Below are 17720 nucleotides of genomic sequence, written 5' to 3'. Positions count from 1 at the left end.
GATTTCTCATGAATTAAATACAAATAGCCGTACCTCGAGTAATCGTCTATGAACATAATAAAATACCTTTGTCCATTCCAAGAACTTGATGGAAAAGGACCACATATATCAGTATGTATTAGTTCTAAGACGTCTTTAGCTCTTTCGGCATTAAAATTCCTTTTGTCTGTTTGCTTACCCTTGATACACTGAATGCAAACTTCAAAGTCTGACATATCTAAGGGTTCAAGAATTCCTTCCAACACAAGCCTCTGAATTCTCTGCTTAGAGATATGACCTAATCGCTTGTGCCATAAAGTGGCAGAATTATGATTAATTCTACGTTTTGTACCTCGCGACTCTGTTTGCAATATTTCGTTAGAGGAACGCTCAATATCAAGCATATATAGATTATCAATTAAAGACCCGTAACCAACAATATTTGAATTATTTGAGAGGCTAACTTTATTATTTCCAAATGAACAAGAAAAACCAAATTTGTCCAAAACAGAAATAGAAATTAAATTCCGTCTAATAGACGGTGCAACATAAGTCTCAAACAAATCCAAATAACAACCAGTCTTAAACAATAATCTAAATGTTCCTATAGCCTCAACTGCAACCTTGTTGCCATCGCCCACATAGATGAATCTTTCAGCATCATTTGGCGGATGACTCCACAGGCAACCCTACAAGGACATACTAATGTGAGTAGTAGCACCAGAATCTACCCACCAACTGTCCATAGGTACAGAAACTAAATTAATTTCAGAACAGACAAAAGTGAGAAACTTACCCTTTTTAACTTTCCATGCGGCAAACTTGGAACAATCATTCTTCATGTGACCATATTTCTTGCAGAAGAAACATTTCACCCCAGCTGGTTGTTCCTTTGCTTTCTTATTCTGTGAAGAATTTGCAGCAGCCCTTTTCCTTTTATTCTGAGAGTTGGTGGCCAAGTGAGCACTTTCAGTCTTCTCTCTTTTCAGTATCTCCTCTTCTTGCACACAGTGAGAAATCAGCTCATTCAGTGTCCATTTTTCCTTCTGAGTGTTATAACTCACTTTGAACTGACCGAAGTGTGGTGGAAGAGAAATTAAAACCAAGTGCACAATTAAATCTTCAGGAAGTTCTAACTTCAGTGCCTTGAGTTTTGATGCGAGATTAGACATTTCCAAAATGTACTCCCTTATGTTCCCTTTACCTTTGTAGCTCATTGAAACCAATTTGGATAGGACATTACGAGTTTCAACTTTATCATTCTTAGCAAAGAACTTCTCAACGGTTTCAAGGAACCCTTTAGCAGTCTCACTCTCAGCAATCGAGCCCCTGATCATCTCTGGTATGGATCTTTTAATGATCATAAGACACATACGGTTTGAACGGTCCCACTTTTCTATCTTAGCTTCATTCGGATTCTCCGGAGTAGCAACAGGGCGATCCTCCCTCAAGGATAAGTCCAAGTCCATGCATCCAAGAACAATCTCATCAGATTCCTTCCATGACTTGAAGTTCATCCCACTCAGCATAGGGATAGTGTTAATTTGAGCAGCAAAATTGGGAGCGGTGGCGGCAACAACTAAAAGAAGAGAACAACAAACATACAATGACTTTAGTAGACATGTCATAAAATAACCGAAAGACATGCACAATTTCTTTATATGCAAATTAAATAAGACTTAAACAAGATACCAAACGCATCATTAAAACACAATCTTTTGATTGCTAAGATTTAATTGCAAGCGGTACTCTCAATGGAATGATCAAATATTGACGATAAGTCCGGTCAAATAATGGTCACCTGTGGGCGTCCCATTATTCACATGGATAAAGTTTTATAATCGACACATATTTCACTACAAGAAATGTTGCATTTTGCCAGGGGCAGAAGCCCTGTCAAAATGCAAAAAGCCTTGGCAAAAGGACGTTTGCCAGGAGCTTTGCCAGGAGCAGAATCCCAAGCAAATATGCCCATCGCAAATGGACATGCCAGGGCTTTAGCTCCTGGCAAAGTCGCTCCTGGCAAAGACCCTGGCACAACTCCTGGCAAAATGCGTCAAAAAGAACACAGACTTTTCTGTCCAAAGCAGTCATTTGCAGACCTTTTCAGAACACAGTCTGCGTCATGTCAATCATTTTCAGAAAGATGTCAGGCGCTTTGCCAGGGGTTAACTCCTGGCAAATTGTGTACGAATTTTATAAAAAAAGAACGTTTTTATTTGTTATAAAATTCAAAATATTAAAATTTAATAATTAAAATAATTTTTAAACAGAATTTAAATTTTTTTCGAAAATTAATTCAATTTAATTATTAAAATATTTAAAATAAACGTTTTTAAATTGCTTTTTTTAAAAATTGTTTTAGTAATAAAAATTATTGGCAATTAAAGTAATAGCACACATAAAATATAAAATATTGTCTAGCAACATTGAAATTAAAATTGTGCAAATACTACATAAGTATCACAAGAGTAGGAATTGTGCTGGGAAGTATAAGAAACTTCCCCAAATTACAGACCTAGAAATGAATTAGATAAAGCCAATAAACTTCAATCCTCATCATGATCCTCATCATCCTCCTCATCTACCGGATAAGGCTCAACATTGGGACTTAAAAGCGGCGCACTAGTGTGGGAGGGACCTTGAGCCTGGGCTTGCCTAAACTGTGCCAGCTGCTCCTCATATGACCTTTGACGGTTAAGCAAATCTTGTATAACAGCCGCTTGACTTGCCATCTGTTGCGTTAATTGCTCTTGCGTCAAACGGTGAATAAGCTCCCGCATCTCTGGCGTCAGCTCAGGCTGCTGGGAGGACCCTTCACCATGATTGAGGGTTAGTCTTAGGGTTGATGCAACACTACCCTTCCGGTAGTTAGCAGCCAAGTTACCAAGACCGTATAGCTTTCCCTTCTTCTTGTCTCCAGCACTTTTTTCCAAGTGTTGAAGGTCAAAGAATAATCAACAGTAGACCCATTAGAAATAGCCTCGGCAAGCTGCCGGTCATACTCCTCCTGTTCAAATAATAACAAAATATTTAAGGACAGAACTGGCAAGGATAATAACAGAGAAACAGTGTAAGGAGAGTGCAGTTAAACAGAGAAACTAATTTTGATAATAAACAAAATAAGGAAACTAATCATAAGAATGGCACTTATCATGTACATCAATTGCACACATTTGTTTATTTTTAGTTTTCTTGCAATCACATAACAGGTTTGGCAAGTTGTAATTGCTTATAGGATCTCTCAAAGAAATAAAATACGTATAAGCTTATGTTTATATAAAGATTAAGAACACATTGGCTGGTGCAACCTGTGATAAGTTCTAAATTCTATAATTATGTCAATGCTTATTATAATATCTAATATGAAAACTATATAGAATCAAGTGGCTTAAGTTAAGTTTCTATTATGCAATCATACTGCAGAATGCACATGCTCAAAATGAATAGAGTCAGCTAATCAGAGATATAAAATAGAACTATATTGCATAGATAAAAAAATCACAATCCTCCATGCTCAGATCAGACGCGGCTGTAACTCAATCCCACAAAACTGAGTACTAAGGTAAGGGTCACTCAAGCCTTATAATATCTATTTAGGCCATGTCTCTAGGCAATGAAGAACGGAACACATCCGCTCACGTGTCATGATGAAGGTGATGAATGATACAGAGGAAGTCCAAAGTTGCCGCAAGACATCTATAACACAAATTCATAAGCAATAACAGGGAAGATCCTTGTAAGAATCAACAAAGTCGATTAAAATTACCGCGGACAGATGGTTGGATGCAATAACAAGACTCATAAGTCAACATTAGGATATCGATACATTAAGAAATAACATTAGATGATTGTGATATCAGCAGCAACGAGGCCATTACATAGCTCAATTCTTCGGATGTCAATACACAATCTCATAACCAATCAGAGAAATTCAACAACAGTAAAAATGAAATTGATATGGAACTATGATGTTTCATCCTTTTCTATTCTTTCAAAAAGCAAATATGCGATGAAGAAGTATCTCAACCTGATTTTTCTCAAATTTTTCAAAACTAGCACACATAATTATCTCAGGAGTTGCATCTTTAGGAATGAGACTTATGATAAAACTCTGGTGAGGGAAGGAGTTAGGGATTAAACCAACAATCGATCATAATTCACAAAAAACTAAACAACAAAATTTGAGCCTTTTATAAAATCCTCAATTTTTTTGACAGAAACATGAGTCGCAGACCAAATCATATCTAGAACAAGAGTCGAGACCAAATTTCAGTTAAGCAAAAGTTGGGGCCAGACCACAATTCGGATTAAAAAAAATGTGCCAAATGACAAACAAGACAGAACTGGTACCAAACTGCAACAAAAATAGTGCAAAAATGCAAAACCAAAACTGAGAGATACGACAAGATTACCTGCACACTCCTAGCACGCTCGTCGCAGTATTGGCCGGACTTATTTTTGTGCGTTTCGTCGTGAAGCTCGTTAATAAACGGATCCCGACGTAACCTCCTAGCCTATTTGTCACATGAAATAAAATTTAGTATTGATTTAAAACAATCAAAATTAAATGATATGGAAAAATAAATAAAAGTATATTATTTTTACCATACGCTCAGCATGCTCTCCGTTGCTTAAGCAACCACCAGTGTGAATGCATCCTCCCTTTTCCGACGCCCGGTTCTTCTTTGCTTTGTCGGATTTTTCCTTGAACGCCTCAGACGCCCAATACTTAACCAATTCACCAAAGATAGGCGGGCCAATCCAATGTGGCCGCTTTCTTGTCTCCTCAAACCGCATACGGGCTCTTCTAAGTAAATCTGAAAAACGTGCAGCAGCTCTGATATGAAAATTACGCTTCATTATATCATTATACATAGCTTCCCAAGAACACTTGGTCTGCATTATAACATATTAAACAAAATTAGTATACTATAACAATTGTGCATATGAAATAAAATAAAAATTATGATATAGTTTTGAAGTAACCTGAAAGAGCCTAAACCAGCGCTCTTTTTCATTATCATCCACATCACCATATGTCTTCCAAAAGTGATGATAGCAGTTATGAATGATGGATCTGATTGCTTCAGCAGCCGGTTTGGAAGGCAAAAAGCTGAAACAATATAAACTCATAATTAAACATTATTACAACTTAACATATACATAAAATAATTGAAATTGAACTTACGAGTTTCCACTAGGCCTTAAGATGAATCGACGACGAGAATCTCTCGGATAATCCGGGTAAACATCATTAAACATCACCAGCTCTCCACCACCCTCTTCGACCACATTTTCTTGTTGGGGCTGTGGTGGGTTTTGTTGTTGTTGGGGTTGTGGTGGGTTTTGTTGTTGTTGGGGAACAGGTGGGTTTTGTTGTGGAGGGATTTGTTGTAGGGAAGAAGGTGGGTTTTGTTGTGGAGGGATTTGTTGTTGTTGGGGAAGGGGAAGGTTTTGTGGTGGGACTGAATATGGTGGTAAATGATAGGTCGGAGGAAGGAAGGTCCCATAAGGAGGTAGGGTGCCATAATATCCAGGATGTACTGGAGGGCACATGTAAGTGGGATGAGGAGCAGAAGCCGTCGCAGGAGCAGGTACACTAGCCTGGGAGGACCCAGGTGAACCCTGGCTAGAAGATGTAGCAGATGCAGCAGATGCAGTAGATGCAGTAGAAATGACAGGCATCGGGTTTAATCTAGCCTCTGTCGCTGCGTCCACTAAGTGAGTATTATACCGCTTCCTGCTGTTGCCCTTGCTCTTTCCATTAGGTTTCGGAGGCATTCCTAGATATTTATCAATAACAAAAACATCATATCAAAACCATAGTAATTCTAATGTCTTGCTAAAAATTCTCAAAATGAAATTGGAGGCTTGAATGCTTCACTGCATGATTTCAACCAGACCTCGAAAACAAGTCACTTTATTACTTATAATCCCCTAAAAAAAATATTCTGCTAGACCAAAATAATTATTCTGCTATACAAACTTTAAAACCAAACCACACTGAAAGTATGGTACTAACTGGCCCTTCAGTGAAAGAAGATGTAATATAGTTCCAAATTAATGCATGTAATTCAAGAATTCACCACTTGTGCATAAGAAAAACGCAACAAAAGCACTGTGCACAAATGACAGCAATGACAACAGATACAACTGAACAAAACACCAGCTTAAAAAAAAGCTCTTTCATGCAACACAAGGCCTCTGCAAAAATGACAGCAGATACAACATAACAAAATACCAGCTCTTTAGCAAAAATCCCAAACTCACCAAACTAGCACAGTAGTAGTTTTCTAATCATTCATGTAATCATAGAATTAGAAAAAAAAAATCTCAACGTAACCATGATTGAAAGTAATGACTCCCAATAAGATCATTTATGTGAGTCAATGTCATGAATACTTTTTGCAAATTCAAAGTATAGTCTAACAGCTTAAGATTTTATGAATTAGTTAGTTCTTGACAAAAGCCATAGTTTTCTAAAACATAAAATGATCAAATGCTATAAAATCACAGCACAAAAGTGACAAATAAAACAACAGTATTTCAAAATACAAAAAATGAATGCAACTTTAAATGGCATCAATCAGATGTATTAGTGGTGCCCTTCAACAAAAAAAATCAACATGTTGTTACAAAGCCTAATCTATGTTCACAAAATTAATGATCTTGCTATTTGTCCCCAGGTAAATACATGCTGAATTGCTGATCACTAACTAAAAGTTGAACTGCGTGTGAAATAAAAAATTAGAACAGTATAGTGTCAGAAAGATACCTTTAAGAGGGCAATGAAGTTTGGGTAGCGCTGAAATGTGGAGAGTATGAACTCCAAAAGCCTCTTATGAACCTAAAAGCACAAGAGAACTTAGAATGCAAAGCAATGGGTATGAAACAACAACTTAAGTCAGAAAAGAAAAATTTAAAAGTTGTAATTTATAACAATATCAAGTTAGGCAAAGGTAAAGGTGTCCCAAAAGTTAATGCTTTGATGCACAAAAAGGTGCAACCTTACTACGGAAGGCATTAACAATAGAATAGGAAAACAGTTCATTAATATTTGACTATTTTGCATTGACTTTCCACATACGTTGCCCAACTACTCAAGCATAGCATTCACAGTTTTTACAAGATATAATTGATAATATCTTCAAATTCAATCTTCCCAAAGTAATCTCAACATAAAAAATATAAATTACAATATAGATTATTATTATCATTATATCATTATACATTGCTAATACTAGCCAAAATTAAAGCTTCCAATATTGTCCATTTAAGTAAATACCAAAACCACTATTGTCTACACAGCTAAACAAAGTGAACACTGTAAAACTTATTCTTCTGATATTGGATTAATTTGAATTAATAGTGTAGACATAAGACATGCATTTATAATTTGTTGAAACTTATGAAAAAGATAGACATAAGATTGACAAAATAAGATTGACCTACAAAGAAACCTGTGTGATCTTCTTGTATTTATGATGATGCTGAAAAAAATAAACCCAATATCGGTGCAGTTTTGATGTACTTGATGATCATCATTATTTTTGATGCCATATTGGATAATTTGGGTTAGAATACTTGATTTCATTATTGCATAAAAATATAAGAATATACAATCTAATAGTGGACTTTATATATGACCCTGATGCAAACCAGAAAGTCAACAAAGGCTACCAACTTGGCTTTAGACAGTGATACCTAAACATGGACAATAACTATTGTTGGAAATTCCATTTTACTTGCAGTCGGTCTCTAGCCGTCTAATTACGGAATTTGGATTATTTTCATTGCAATCTTTATTTAACACCTTTACCGTGTTGGGTTCGAATGGTGAATTTAGTCTCACATGGCCTAGATATGTGACCTATGTAACTTTTATAAAATTTGGACAATATTTACCTTAAAAACTGATTTTGTAAGGTTAAGTTAGACCCGACCAAAATCCTAAGATTTGCATTAGAGTTTATAGATTTAGGACAAGCTTTATATAAGCATTGCATAAACCATATATTTGTATAATGCGAGACCAAATTCACTCATTCATACCTAATACAAAGATATTGGGGCTGCAATGAAGGTCAACACTAATGCCACAATTAGGCGGCTACGAGTTGACCGCGATGAAGTTGAAATTTCCACACATAACACAAAGAAGATGTTGGGGGTTGCAATGAAGGCCAACCCTAATGCCACAATTAGGTGGCTACGAGTTGACCGCAGTGAAGTTGAAATTTTCAACGCACCCCCTCATGATCAGATTCTAATAAATGTGAACAATGCGAAAAGTCCAAACATAATCTTGATACTCAAATTTATTATTCAACATATTTAAAAGGTATACCAAAACTCTAATCTATCAACTATCAAATTACTTTTTAACTAAAATCAATTCGTCAATCTAATTTATTCAAAACTAATTTTTATTTCTGCAAAACCAACATTTGGCTTAAATAATCTTTACTATGCATAAGTGATTGAAATCAAGATCCATTTTGTCATCTAGATGCTTGTACTGCATTCTCTAGAGGAAGCAACACACGTGTTCTGTGTAAGCATAAGTTTCAATCTAGAAATCTTGTTTTATTCATGAAAAAGATAGACATAAGACATGCATTTATAATTTGTTGAATTTTGCGTCGAAAAATCTGTTGATTTTTTTTTTGTTTTGTTTGAAGTGCATCAGGACATAAACCTAAAAAAGAAAGATACCCAGATCATGAATCATCATATACGTTAATAAAAATCGATCCTTTTCAACAAATATTAACAGGGATGAATCAACAGCATTAAAGGAGATTTATAGAAGAGATTTCGAAAATAGAGCAAGATTTATAGAAGAGAGAAGACACAAGATCAAGAAGTTACAAACCTGATGAAAGGGGGCCGGCGGCGGTTTACGGTGAAGGACGGAAGATGCGTTGTTGAGAGACTGAGAAGATGAGAGGCGCCGTTCGGTTGAGAGAGTGAGTGAGATGCGATTCAAGAATGAAGGTAGGAAGAGAAAGCTGAAGCTTTCTAGGGTTTGATGAAAATGTCAAAAATACCCTTGTTTTGTTTTTAAAACCAAGGACAATCTTGTATTTTCACTAATGATACATAGCGGTTCTAAACCGCTATGTATCGTTGTGCCGCTATTGGCCGCTATTAACTAGTATGAATTAAACAATGCACATATTCATTCATATTGAAAATAATACACCAATTATAATAATACGACAATACATTAATTAATTATAACTAAGTCAACAGTACACCAATTATAATAATACGACAATACATTAATTATAATCCAAAAACACTTTCATTGACTTGATCTCCTTCATCGAGATCCCCTTCAATATTGGGCTCTTCCAAACCAACATCATCCTCATCATTTTCATCTTCATTAGGAGTGAACAAAACAGTAGGATCAACATGATCCCCTTCAACTTGTGCATCACGCCAACCTGTAACCGGCTCAACTTCAATTATCTCATTAACATTTGAAATTTCATCAATTTGCTCAACTTCATCAGTTGGCTCTTCAGTCTCAATGCGACCCCTTGGTTTTGTTTTGATTGCAACCGACCACCCTCGTTTGCGTGGTTGCGTTGGGGGATAAGGAACATAGTACACTTGCCTAACATTATGTGCCATGATAAACGGATCATACACATTATACTTTTTGTCCACTCGAATGTCAACATTGTGGCTTATTTTGTTCATTTTTTTCCACCTAGGCGAGGGATCAAACCAGTCACAATAAAATAACACCACTTTATCCTGATTGTAAAATAACTCGTAAATGTGTTTGATCACGCCATAGAAGTCATCTGCACCTCCTTCCGTAACTCCTTTTACATACACACCACTGTTATATGTCTTCTTCCCATCACTCCATGATTGGGTATGAAATTTATATCCATTTACGAAGTATGTATGATATTCGGTGGCACATTGTAATGGACCTTGAGCTAAACCTCGGATTTGATCTGTTGGTTCGGCATCGAATACTTTTTGCTTAAACCAACCAGGAAAATATTCATGTATGTAACCGGGTGAATCATCACCAAATTCTTCATAAAAGGTATTAAATTCCCTATACCAAAATTAAAAAAAAAGTTAGACGTGTTTTAACTTAATAAATAATGTAATGGGAAAAATGTGTAATAATTTTGTTTCATACTCACTCAAGGTATGGTTTAACCTCCGTGCAATTAATTAAGACATGAACATGAGCTGATCGGCACTCTTTCGGATCTACCATCCAATGTTCCCTCGCCTTGCCAGAGTGGCGACCAGGTAGATTAAAAACTGATAAGGTCAACGGGTCTCTTTCACTGTCAACATAAACTTCATTTCGTGTAGTGGTTGGAACAAGCACACGGTCGATGAAGTAATGACCGAGAAAGTATGAGGTTTCCTTATGAACGTAAACAGCACAGATTGATCCTTCAATTTTAGCCCTATTTTGAATGGATCATTTTGAATCTCCCATGAATCTTTCAAAAGGGTACATCCACCTATATTGAACAGGCCCGCCAAGCTTAGCCTCATATGCCAGATGCACCGCAAGATGTTCCATAGAGTCAAAAAAACCTGGGGGAAAAATTTGCTCAAGCTGACAGAGTATGATTGGAATTAACTTGTCTAATTTCTCAAGTTCATCGACTCTCAAAGTTGAAGCACAAATGTTTTTAAAAAATTGACTGATCTCAGTGAGTGGATTTAACACATGGGAGGGCAGTGAACTAAACGCACTTGGGAGTAAGTGCTCCATGAAAACATGATTATCATGACTTTTCATTCCAATTACCCTTCCAGTTTTAACATCGGCACACCTGCCCAAGTTAGAACAATATCCGTCAGGCATTCTCAAATCTTTCAACCATTGACAAACTGCCTTAGCTTCTTCGGAAGTTAGAGTGTATATTGCCTTGGGTTTCAACAACTTTCCATTCGATTGAGGTTGTAACTCCAAGTCCCTTCTTTTACAATACACTTCTAAGTCTTTTCTGGCTTTCTCATTATCTTTTGTCTTCCCTTTAACATCCATCACTGTGTTAAATATGTTGTCGAAAAAATTCTTCTCAATGTGCATTACATCAAGATTATGTCTGAGCAAGTTATCTTTCCAATAGGGGAGGTCCCAAAATATACTCTTTTTTGTCCAGTGGTGGTCAACTCCGTATCCTGGTATTGGGACAGTTGTGCCAAAATCAGTGACTTTAGGATAATCACTAACTCTTGTGCACACCTCTTCTGATGTGATTTTAGGGGGCGGGCCAACTACTACTCTCGTATCCTTCAGGAAGCCATTCTTACTTCTTCTAAATGGGTGATTATTAGGCAAGAAACAACGATGATCAAACCACGAACTCTTCCCTCCATGCTCCAAAGTAAACGCCTTCCTATTTTCCATACAATGTGGACAAGCCATTTTTCCATGGGTGCTCCAACCAGACAACATGCCATACGCTGGAAAATCATTAATTGTCCACATCAAAGATGCTCTCATTAGAAAATTCCGTTTGGTTGAAATATCGTATGTCAATTCTCCAATCCACAACCTCCTCAAATCATCAATTAAAGGTTCTAGAAACACATCTATGCCTGCTTTAGGGTTATCTGGCCCTGGAACAACACACGCCAAATACATGTACGGCTTTGTCATGCACATCTCAGGAGGGAGATTGTAGGGGGTTACAATGATCGGCCAACAAGAATAGGGTTTCCCTGATGCCTGGATATGTGGAGTGAAACCATCAGAGCACAATCCAAGTCTTACATTACGCGGATCTGCTGCAAAATCAGGATATACTTCATCAAAGTGTTTCCAAGCTTCACCATCAGATGGATGTCGCATGACTCCAGGAATTTTGTTTGAATGATGCCACGTCATATGGCAAGCAGTTTTCATCGATGCAAACAATCTTTGTAATCTTGGTATTATTGGCAAGTAAAACATTGTCTTATTCGGAATCCTCCCACTCTTGGTTAGACGATATCGTGGACTCTGACAAAATTTGCATTCCACCAATGCTCCGTCATTTTTCCCAAATTCATTGTCATAAAACAACATGCAGCCGTTTATGCAACAATCAATCTTATCAACTTTTAATCCCAACTTCATCACCAACCTCTCAGCGTCATAATAAGTTGCTGGCAAATTATCTTTAAAAGGAGTCACATCCAACAACATCTCCGTAATTTCATCCACACCTTTATCAGCAGTACCATAATTTGCCTTATGAGCTAAAAGTCTGACACACATTGATAACTTTGATTGCGTACACCCTTCAAACAGCGGGACATTACATTCACTCAACAACTGATAAAATCTCTGGGCTTCCTCATTTGGGGGTTGTTCACCTTGTTCATCTTCAACATCATCATTGTAAGACAATTCCACACCTAAAGCATCAGCGACCATATCATTCATCATGTTGAATTGCTCATTGTCATCCACATTTATTCCACTACTTGAAGCTTGTGCATTGACTCCCGCCCCAAAATTTTGAAACTGTTCACCGTTATAAATCCAAACCCAATAATCAGGCATAAATCCAACTTTTTCCAAGTGTTTCTTCACTTCATTGGGGTCAGTCTTTATATATCTACACGAACATTTAAGACACGGGCATCTTATCCCTCCCTCATTTTGACAAACTTGTTGTCCCCATGCCCATGAAATAAATCCGTGAACTCCTTCGACAAAATGGGGTTTTAATCCTCTTCTTCCCGGAAACGTTCTGTCATACATCCAACTACGATAATACTGATAATACTCCATCTTTGTCACGTTCAACTATAACATTCACATATTTAAAGATTAGTAATTAAAATATAACGTTCACATATTAAAATATTACTTAATGTTGTTTTTGTACTAACTAACATAAATTGCACTAAATTTCTTTACGCGCAAATCATATTACTAACTAAATTATTATTTTTACTAACTAACCTAAATTGCGCTAAATTTATTTACGCGGTAATTTTTTTAACGCGGAATTGATTTTAATAAACAAATTTCTTTACTTAAGAAATAGTTTGTAGTTAAAAATTATTTTTTTACACAACTTTTTTTCCTAATTTTAACAGCTTTACCTTAGAAATTTTTTCTTTCAAAATTTTATTACAGAAACATTGAAATATATTTCAAAAAAAAAACTTGAACATGAAAATATTATAACATCATCAATAGTATTTATACTAAATTGCGCTAAATTTCTTTACGCGGTAATTTTTTTAACGCATAATTGATTTTAATAAACAAATTTCTTTACTTAAGAATAGTTTGTAGTTAAAAATTATTTTTTACACAATTTTTTTCCTAATTTTAACAGCTTTACCTTAGAAATTTTTTCTTTAAAAATTTTATTACAGAAAAATTGAAATATATTTCAAAAAAAACTTGAACATGAAAATATTATAACATCATCCATATCAATAGTATTTATAAGTAGAAAAAATTACTAACTTGTTGAAGCTTGATGATAGAACAGATCCAAACAGCAACAAGGATGGCAAGGGAACAATAAGAGGCAATAAACTTGGACACTGTTGCAAATTAAATAAGTGAAAAAAATAAGTAAATAAGCAATCAAAAAATATAACATGAAATTATAACAAGTGAAAAGAGTTATACCTAATGAAATAAGTTTAATTAAGATGGGAAAGAACAAAAAAAATTTCTAAGGTTGAGAGGCATTTTTTCTAACCGTAAGAGATGAATATGCCTCTATGAATGAATGATACGGTGCTGTTATTGCAAATATTATAGATCTGCAATTTGCCAGGAGCCCAGCCAGGAGCTACCCCTGGCAAGGTGCGGTCACCAAGTTCAATGCATAGCCGCAGGCCTACAAAAAAGTTGTCAGCAATTTGCCAGGGACTTGTGCATTTTGCCAGGGGTTGAGCCCCTGGCATGGCAGCTTTTCAGAATTTTGTCAAATCTTCTGCATAATGCAGAGATTCCCTTGACTAAATTCGAATTATTTTTTCCCGCCGAAAATTTGCCAGGGGTTACTGCACTTTGCCAGGGGTTGGCTCCTGGCTTATTGTAAAGTTTGTAAATGCAATTTGCCAGGGGTTTCCCTGGCATTACTCCTGGCAAATTTGCCAGGAGCATCAGCTCCTGGCATTGTTCCCTGGCAAAACGCAATTTTTCTTGTAGTGTTTACCATCGCAAGTGTAAGATTATCCGGCCAAGTTGCGCCTTCCTTGGGGCCGACAACAACTCGCATGAATAATTTTACACTACATCTTTTTTGTAAGCTTAATTGAAATCAATTTACACAACAGAGGTTACTTGGGCAACATTATTGTTTCAACCGACTCAACTAATTTTACTAGACAATTCAATAGAATTAAATGGGAAAGTCTTAAAATTCACAAGAGGTACATTACTCACAAATGTAATGCAGATTGTATGTTTATATTTATCTTTTAATAATCTCATGATTATTAAGGGGTCTTCTCGGTGCGAGGAGGAATTCGCAGGTTAACTTTAAGCAAAGGACAGCGCACATATGCGCACTGTAGTCGCAGGGAAGTGAATATAGTTAAACATATTATATCTAATCTATAGCATGAATGAAAGATATCTGTGCAAATATATATACATTATAACACTTCTATATGTTCCATAAAATAAAATATAATGAAATAAAATAAAACTTGAAACAGTTATACCATTATAATTGCTACAGTTACGGAAGGTAATTTGTTTCAACGAAGAATAAACAATTCAATTAAAAAAATTTTTGGGAACTCCATACATGTATGCAACAAAGAAGAATTATAAGGTTCCATGAAATTTTGCTAGTTGTGTGACTTACGGTCAACATTATGGACACTTTAATTATTTTAAACTAAAATAAATAAACAAACAAAGTTCTGGATTTTAATTCAAAAATAAATAAATAAATAAATAAATAAAAAATTTATTTATTTATTTTAAATCCAATAAAATAAAGAAAACTTTTTCGACAAAATTTTAGGAACATGATAATAGCAGTTCCAGATAAATAGAATTTTGTTTCACGATGAAGGAAAAATAGGACGAATCCAGGTGAGTCAAAAATCATAGCAACAACGATAGGAAGCCTAAAACAAATTCATCAAAGGTATAACAATAATGACAAATTTTCATGTACAGATATAGCCAATAAGCAGTCAATTAAAATAAACCAAAAAACATGGTATTGCTACAAAACCATTGTTCAACAAAGACTAGATGCACCGATCTGGATGTGCCAAATTGAATAAAATAAAATAAACATAAAGAGTTTGTTTTTCTAAATTAAAGAAACAGTTCAAACTTAATTTATCATTTAAACCAAAATTGACAATCACGCATCAGCAAAGTTGATTCAAACAAAATTTAAAAAAAAAATTGATGCCGATTGACAAAGTGAAACAAAAATAAGTTTCAATTAAACTCAAATAGACATGGATCATACGAACAACTGGAATTCATATACAGTATGCAAGTATGCATGACAAATTATAATGAAACATGAATATATGCCAAGGAAAGACAAAAAATGAAGTCATCGAATCCAAAAAATATAAGAATTTGTATCGATGCAAAATTAAAAAACAAAACCAAGGCCATTCATGACATAATAAAACCAATAGGTCTCAAATACATGGCTTGCATAAACTAATTGAATCAACAGTATCATGTATATATATCGATGAACAAGGTCACAAAAAGAATATCGATCAAAAAAGAAAACAAATTGTGCTTTAATAAACAGACCATACAGAGTCATCGATTGAAGAAATAAGGCAACAATCATTCATCGATGATATATACATGTCAATCGTAAAACATAATTTGCAATAAAATCCAATAAACCAAACATGAAGTGGCTCTGATACCACTTGTTAGCAAATTTCATAAACAGTTCAATATATATAATTTAATTTATCAATCAACAGCGGAAGCAATTATTGAACACGTTTATGATCAGATACAACATGTTTGATTTACTGAAATTTAAAGTTCAAAGGTCATAGGAATACCTGGATCCATGACAAAAGAGTTTTTCCGGCAGCAGTGATCTGAAACAAAAGCAAAGTCAGCGGCGGCTGGGTTGGTTCTTCCTCAACCTGTACCTTGATGCCCTAATGCGCTTCAGATGGGGAGAAGAGCGGTTTTGCTGTGTACGGTATATTGGGGACCATAGCCTCTTTATATTGGATGGCCATTAGGGTTTCCCATTATTCCGTTAATGGACCATCCAGACATCCACCCGATCCAAGCCCATATCACTTAAATAATTAATTATTATTTTAATAGAAACCTAATAAGCCTTTTTCATTATATGATCACTAATCAATTAAGGCACTTAAGGATAAATAGCTAATATAATTATTTTAGATATATATGTCCACATAATAATTACTGGAAAATCATAATTAAATAAATTATAACTAAATATTCCAACAATATCTCTTCCTCACACTATCTTCCATTGGTTCTTCTACAGGCATTCCTAGGATTTCCCTATCAGAAATAGACAAGATAGGAAAAGTATACCATGTGTCTAACCAAGCCTTGGACAAAACACTTGTCCTAGCACGATCTTTCTTTGACAACCTTGACAAAATGTGATGAAGAATTATTTTTGGCAGGCTTGATAATCGATCTTCCTCAAGCTCCATTTATATTCTATAATCAACAACATAAAAAATTGTATTGAATAGGGTATATTTCATATGTCAACTAATGTACGTCAATGAAAAAAATTTATTAGGGTTAGTGAGAATGAGCTAATTGGTCATAATTAACATATTGAAGGTCTGTGAATCAAAATGGTTTATATAGGTTATTGAGAAAGGGCTAACTGGTGACGTGAAGCATATAAATTTAATAAGTAAAGCCTACAGCAGTGAGACTATGACCACAATAAACCGACTAATATCACATACAGTCTTCTTAAATATTTAAACTGATTATTTTAAATTTCAAGAATGATTTTCAATTGAAAATAAAAAGCAAACTTAAATGCGAAGTATTAAAATAAAGGGTTAATTAAGTTGGTTCATATAAATATCTAAAATTTTGTTGTTAGTCCCTATAACATCCTTCTTTCCATTTTTAGGGACTAAAAATGTTGATGACATTTTTTTTCAGGGGCAAAATATTGACGGAACATTTCACAGGGACTAAAATGTGCGATTTTTTTTTTGTAGGTGGTAAAAACAAAATTCTAGATAACTATAAATAAGGACCATTTACTTAATTAACCCTAAATAAATCCATTGCTTTATAAATGGTTAGAAGTAGCAAATGCAAGCAGTGATCAATATGGTTAATTTGAAGTATTAAAAAAACTCATTGCTGTATTGACTAGGGCATGCATTTGTTATCATTCACATGCATAATCAAATATATCTATCTACATTTAGTCAATTGTTAAGTTACTTTTAAAAAAGAGGGTAGCATATGAGCAGTAGGTGATCTCAGAATATTATTTGACATATGGAATGTGATCCAAATGCTGCCAAATTAAATACTATGCATCCCAACATACATATAAACAACGTGTGCTCAATTTTAGATTACTTATTAGTCAAAGGGATTTTAAAAAGTGAACAATGGTACATAAAAATGAGTTCCAGCTGCAATTTTAAACTGAAAGAAATAGAGAAGTTTAATAGCTTGATATAGAACCAGAAGTCCCGCACTAATGTTCCATGGTGTGATTTGGTGTACGACACATATCAATGTCCGACAC

At 35.0% G+C, this 17720-nt stretch overlaps 3 protein-coding genes and 2 pseudogenes across 4 annotated transcripts; all 5 read right to left on the bottom strand.

Annotated features, from left to right (window-relative positions):
* Positions 1-16644, bottom strand: part of LOC146911980 (F-box/FBD/LRR-repeat protein At5g53840-like) — a 29250-nt pseudogene extending 12606 nt beyond the window's left edge.
* On the bottom strand, positions 404-1607 carry LOC146911984 (uncharacterized). Its single transcript, XM_085718586.1, has one exon. It carries the CDS (start codon positions 1605-1607, stop codon positions 669-671), a length of 939 nt encoding a protein of 312 aa, XP_085574712.1. The 3' UTR covers positions 404-668.
* Positions 2387-8975, bottom strand: LOC146911983 (uncharacterized). Its single transcript, XM_085718585.1, has 7 exons — positions 8858-8975; positions 6758-6829; positions 5171-5765; positions 4969-5095; positions 4588-4878; positions 4395-4496; positions 2387-2989 (listed from the first exon to the last, which is right to left on the bottom strand). The coding sequence occupies exons 3-7, from the start codon at positions 5761-5763 to the stop codon at positions 2819-2821; spliced, it is 1284 nt and encodes a 427-aa protein (XP_085574711.1). The 5' UTR covers positions 5764-5765; positions 6758-6829; positions 8858-8975; the 3' UTR covers positions 2387-2818.
* LOC146911982 (uncharacterized) lies at positions 9148-10050 on the bottom strand (the record flags this gene model as incomplete). Its single annotated transcript, XM_085716391.1, has 1 exon — positions 9148-10050. A coding segment is annotated over one exon (780 nt), but the record flags the coding sequence as incomplete, so codon positions are not given.
* LOC146911981 (uncharacterized) lies at positions 10154-12769 on the bottom strand (annotated as a pseudogene). The gene has a single exon (XR_015015102.1). The product of XR_015015102.1 is annotated as an uncharacterized LOC146911981 (transcript).
* Positions 16645-17720: the final 1076 nt, after the last annotated feature.

Source organism: Medicago sativa, chromosome 6 (genome assembly GCF_051527215.1).
Source record: "Medicago sativa cultivar Bolivia chromosome 6, Bolivia_mono, whole genome shotgun sequence".
NCBI classification, from domain to species: domain Eukaryota; kingdom Viridiplantae; phylum Streptophyta; class Magnoliopsida; order Fabales; family Fabaceae; genus Medicago; species Medicago sativa.
Note: the sequence above shows the minus strand (reverse complement) of the source record. Positions and strands in the feature narration are given on the sequence as shown.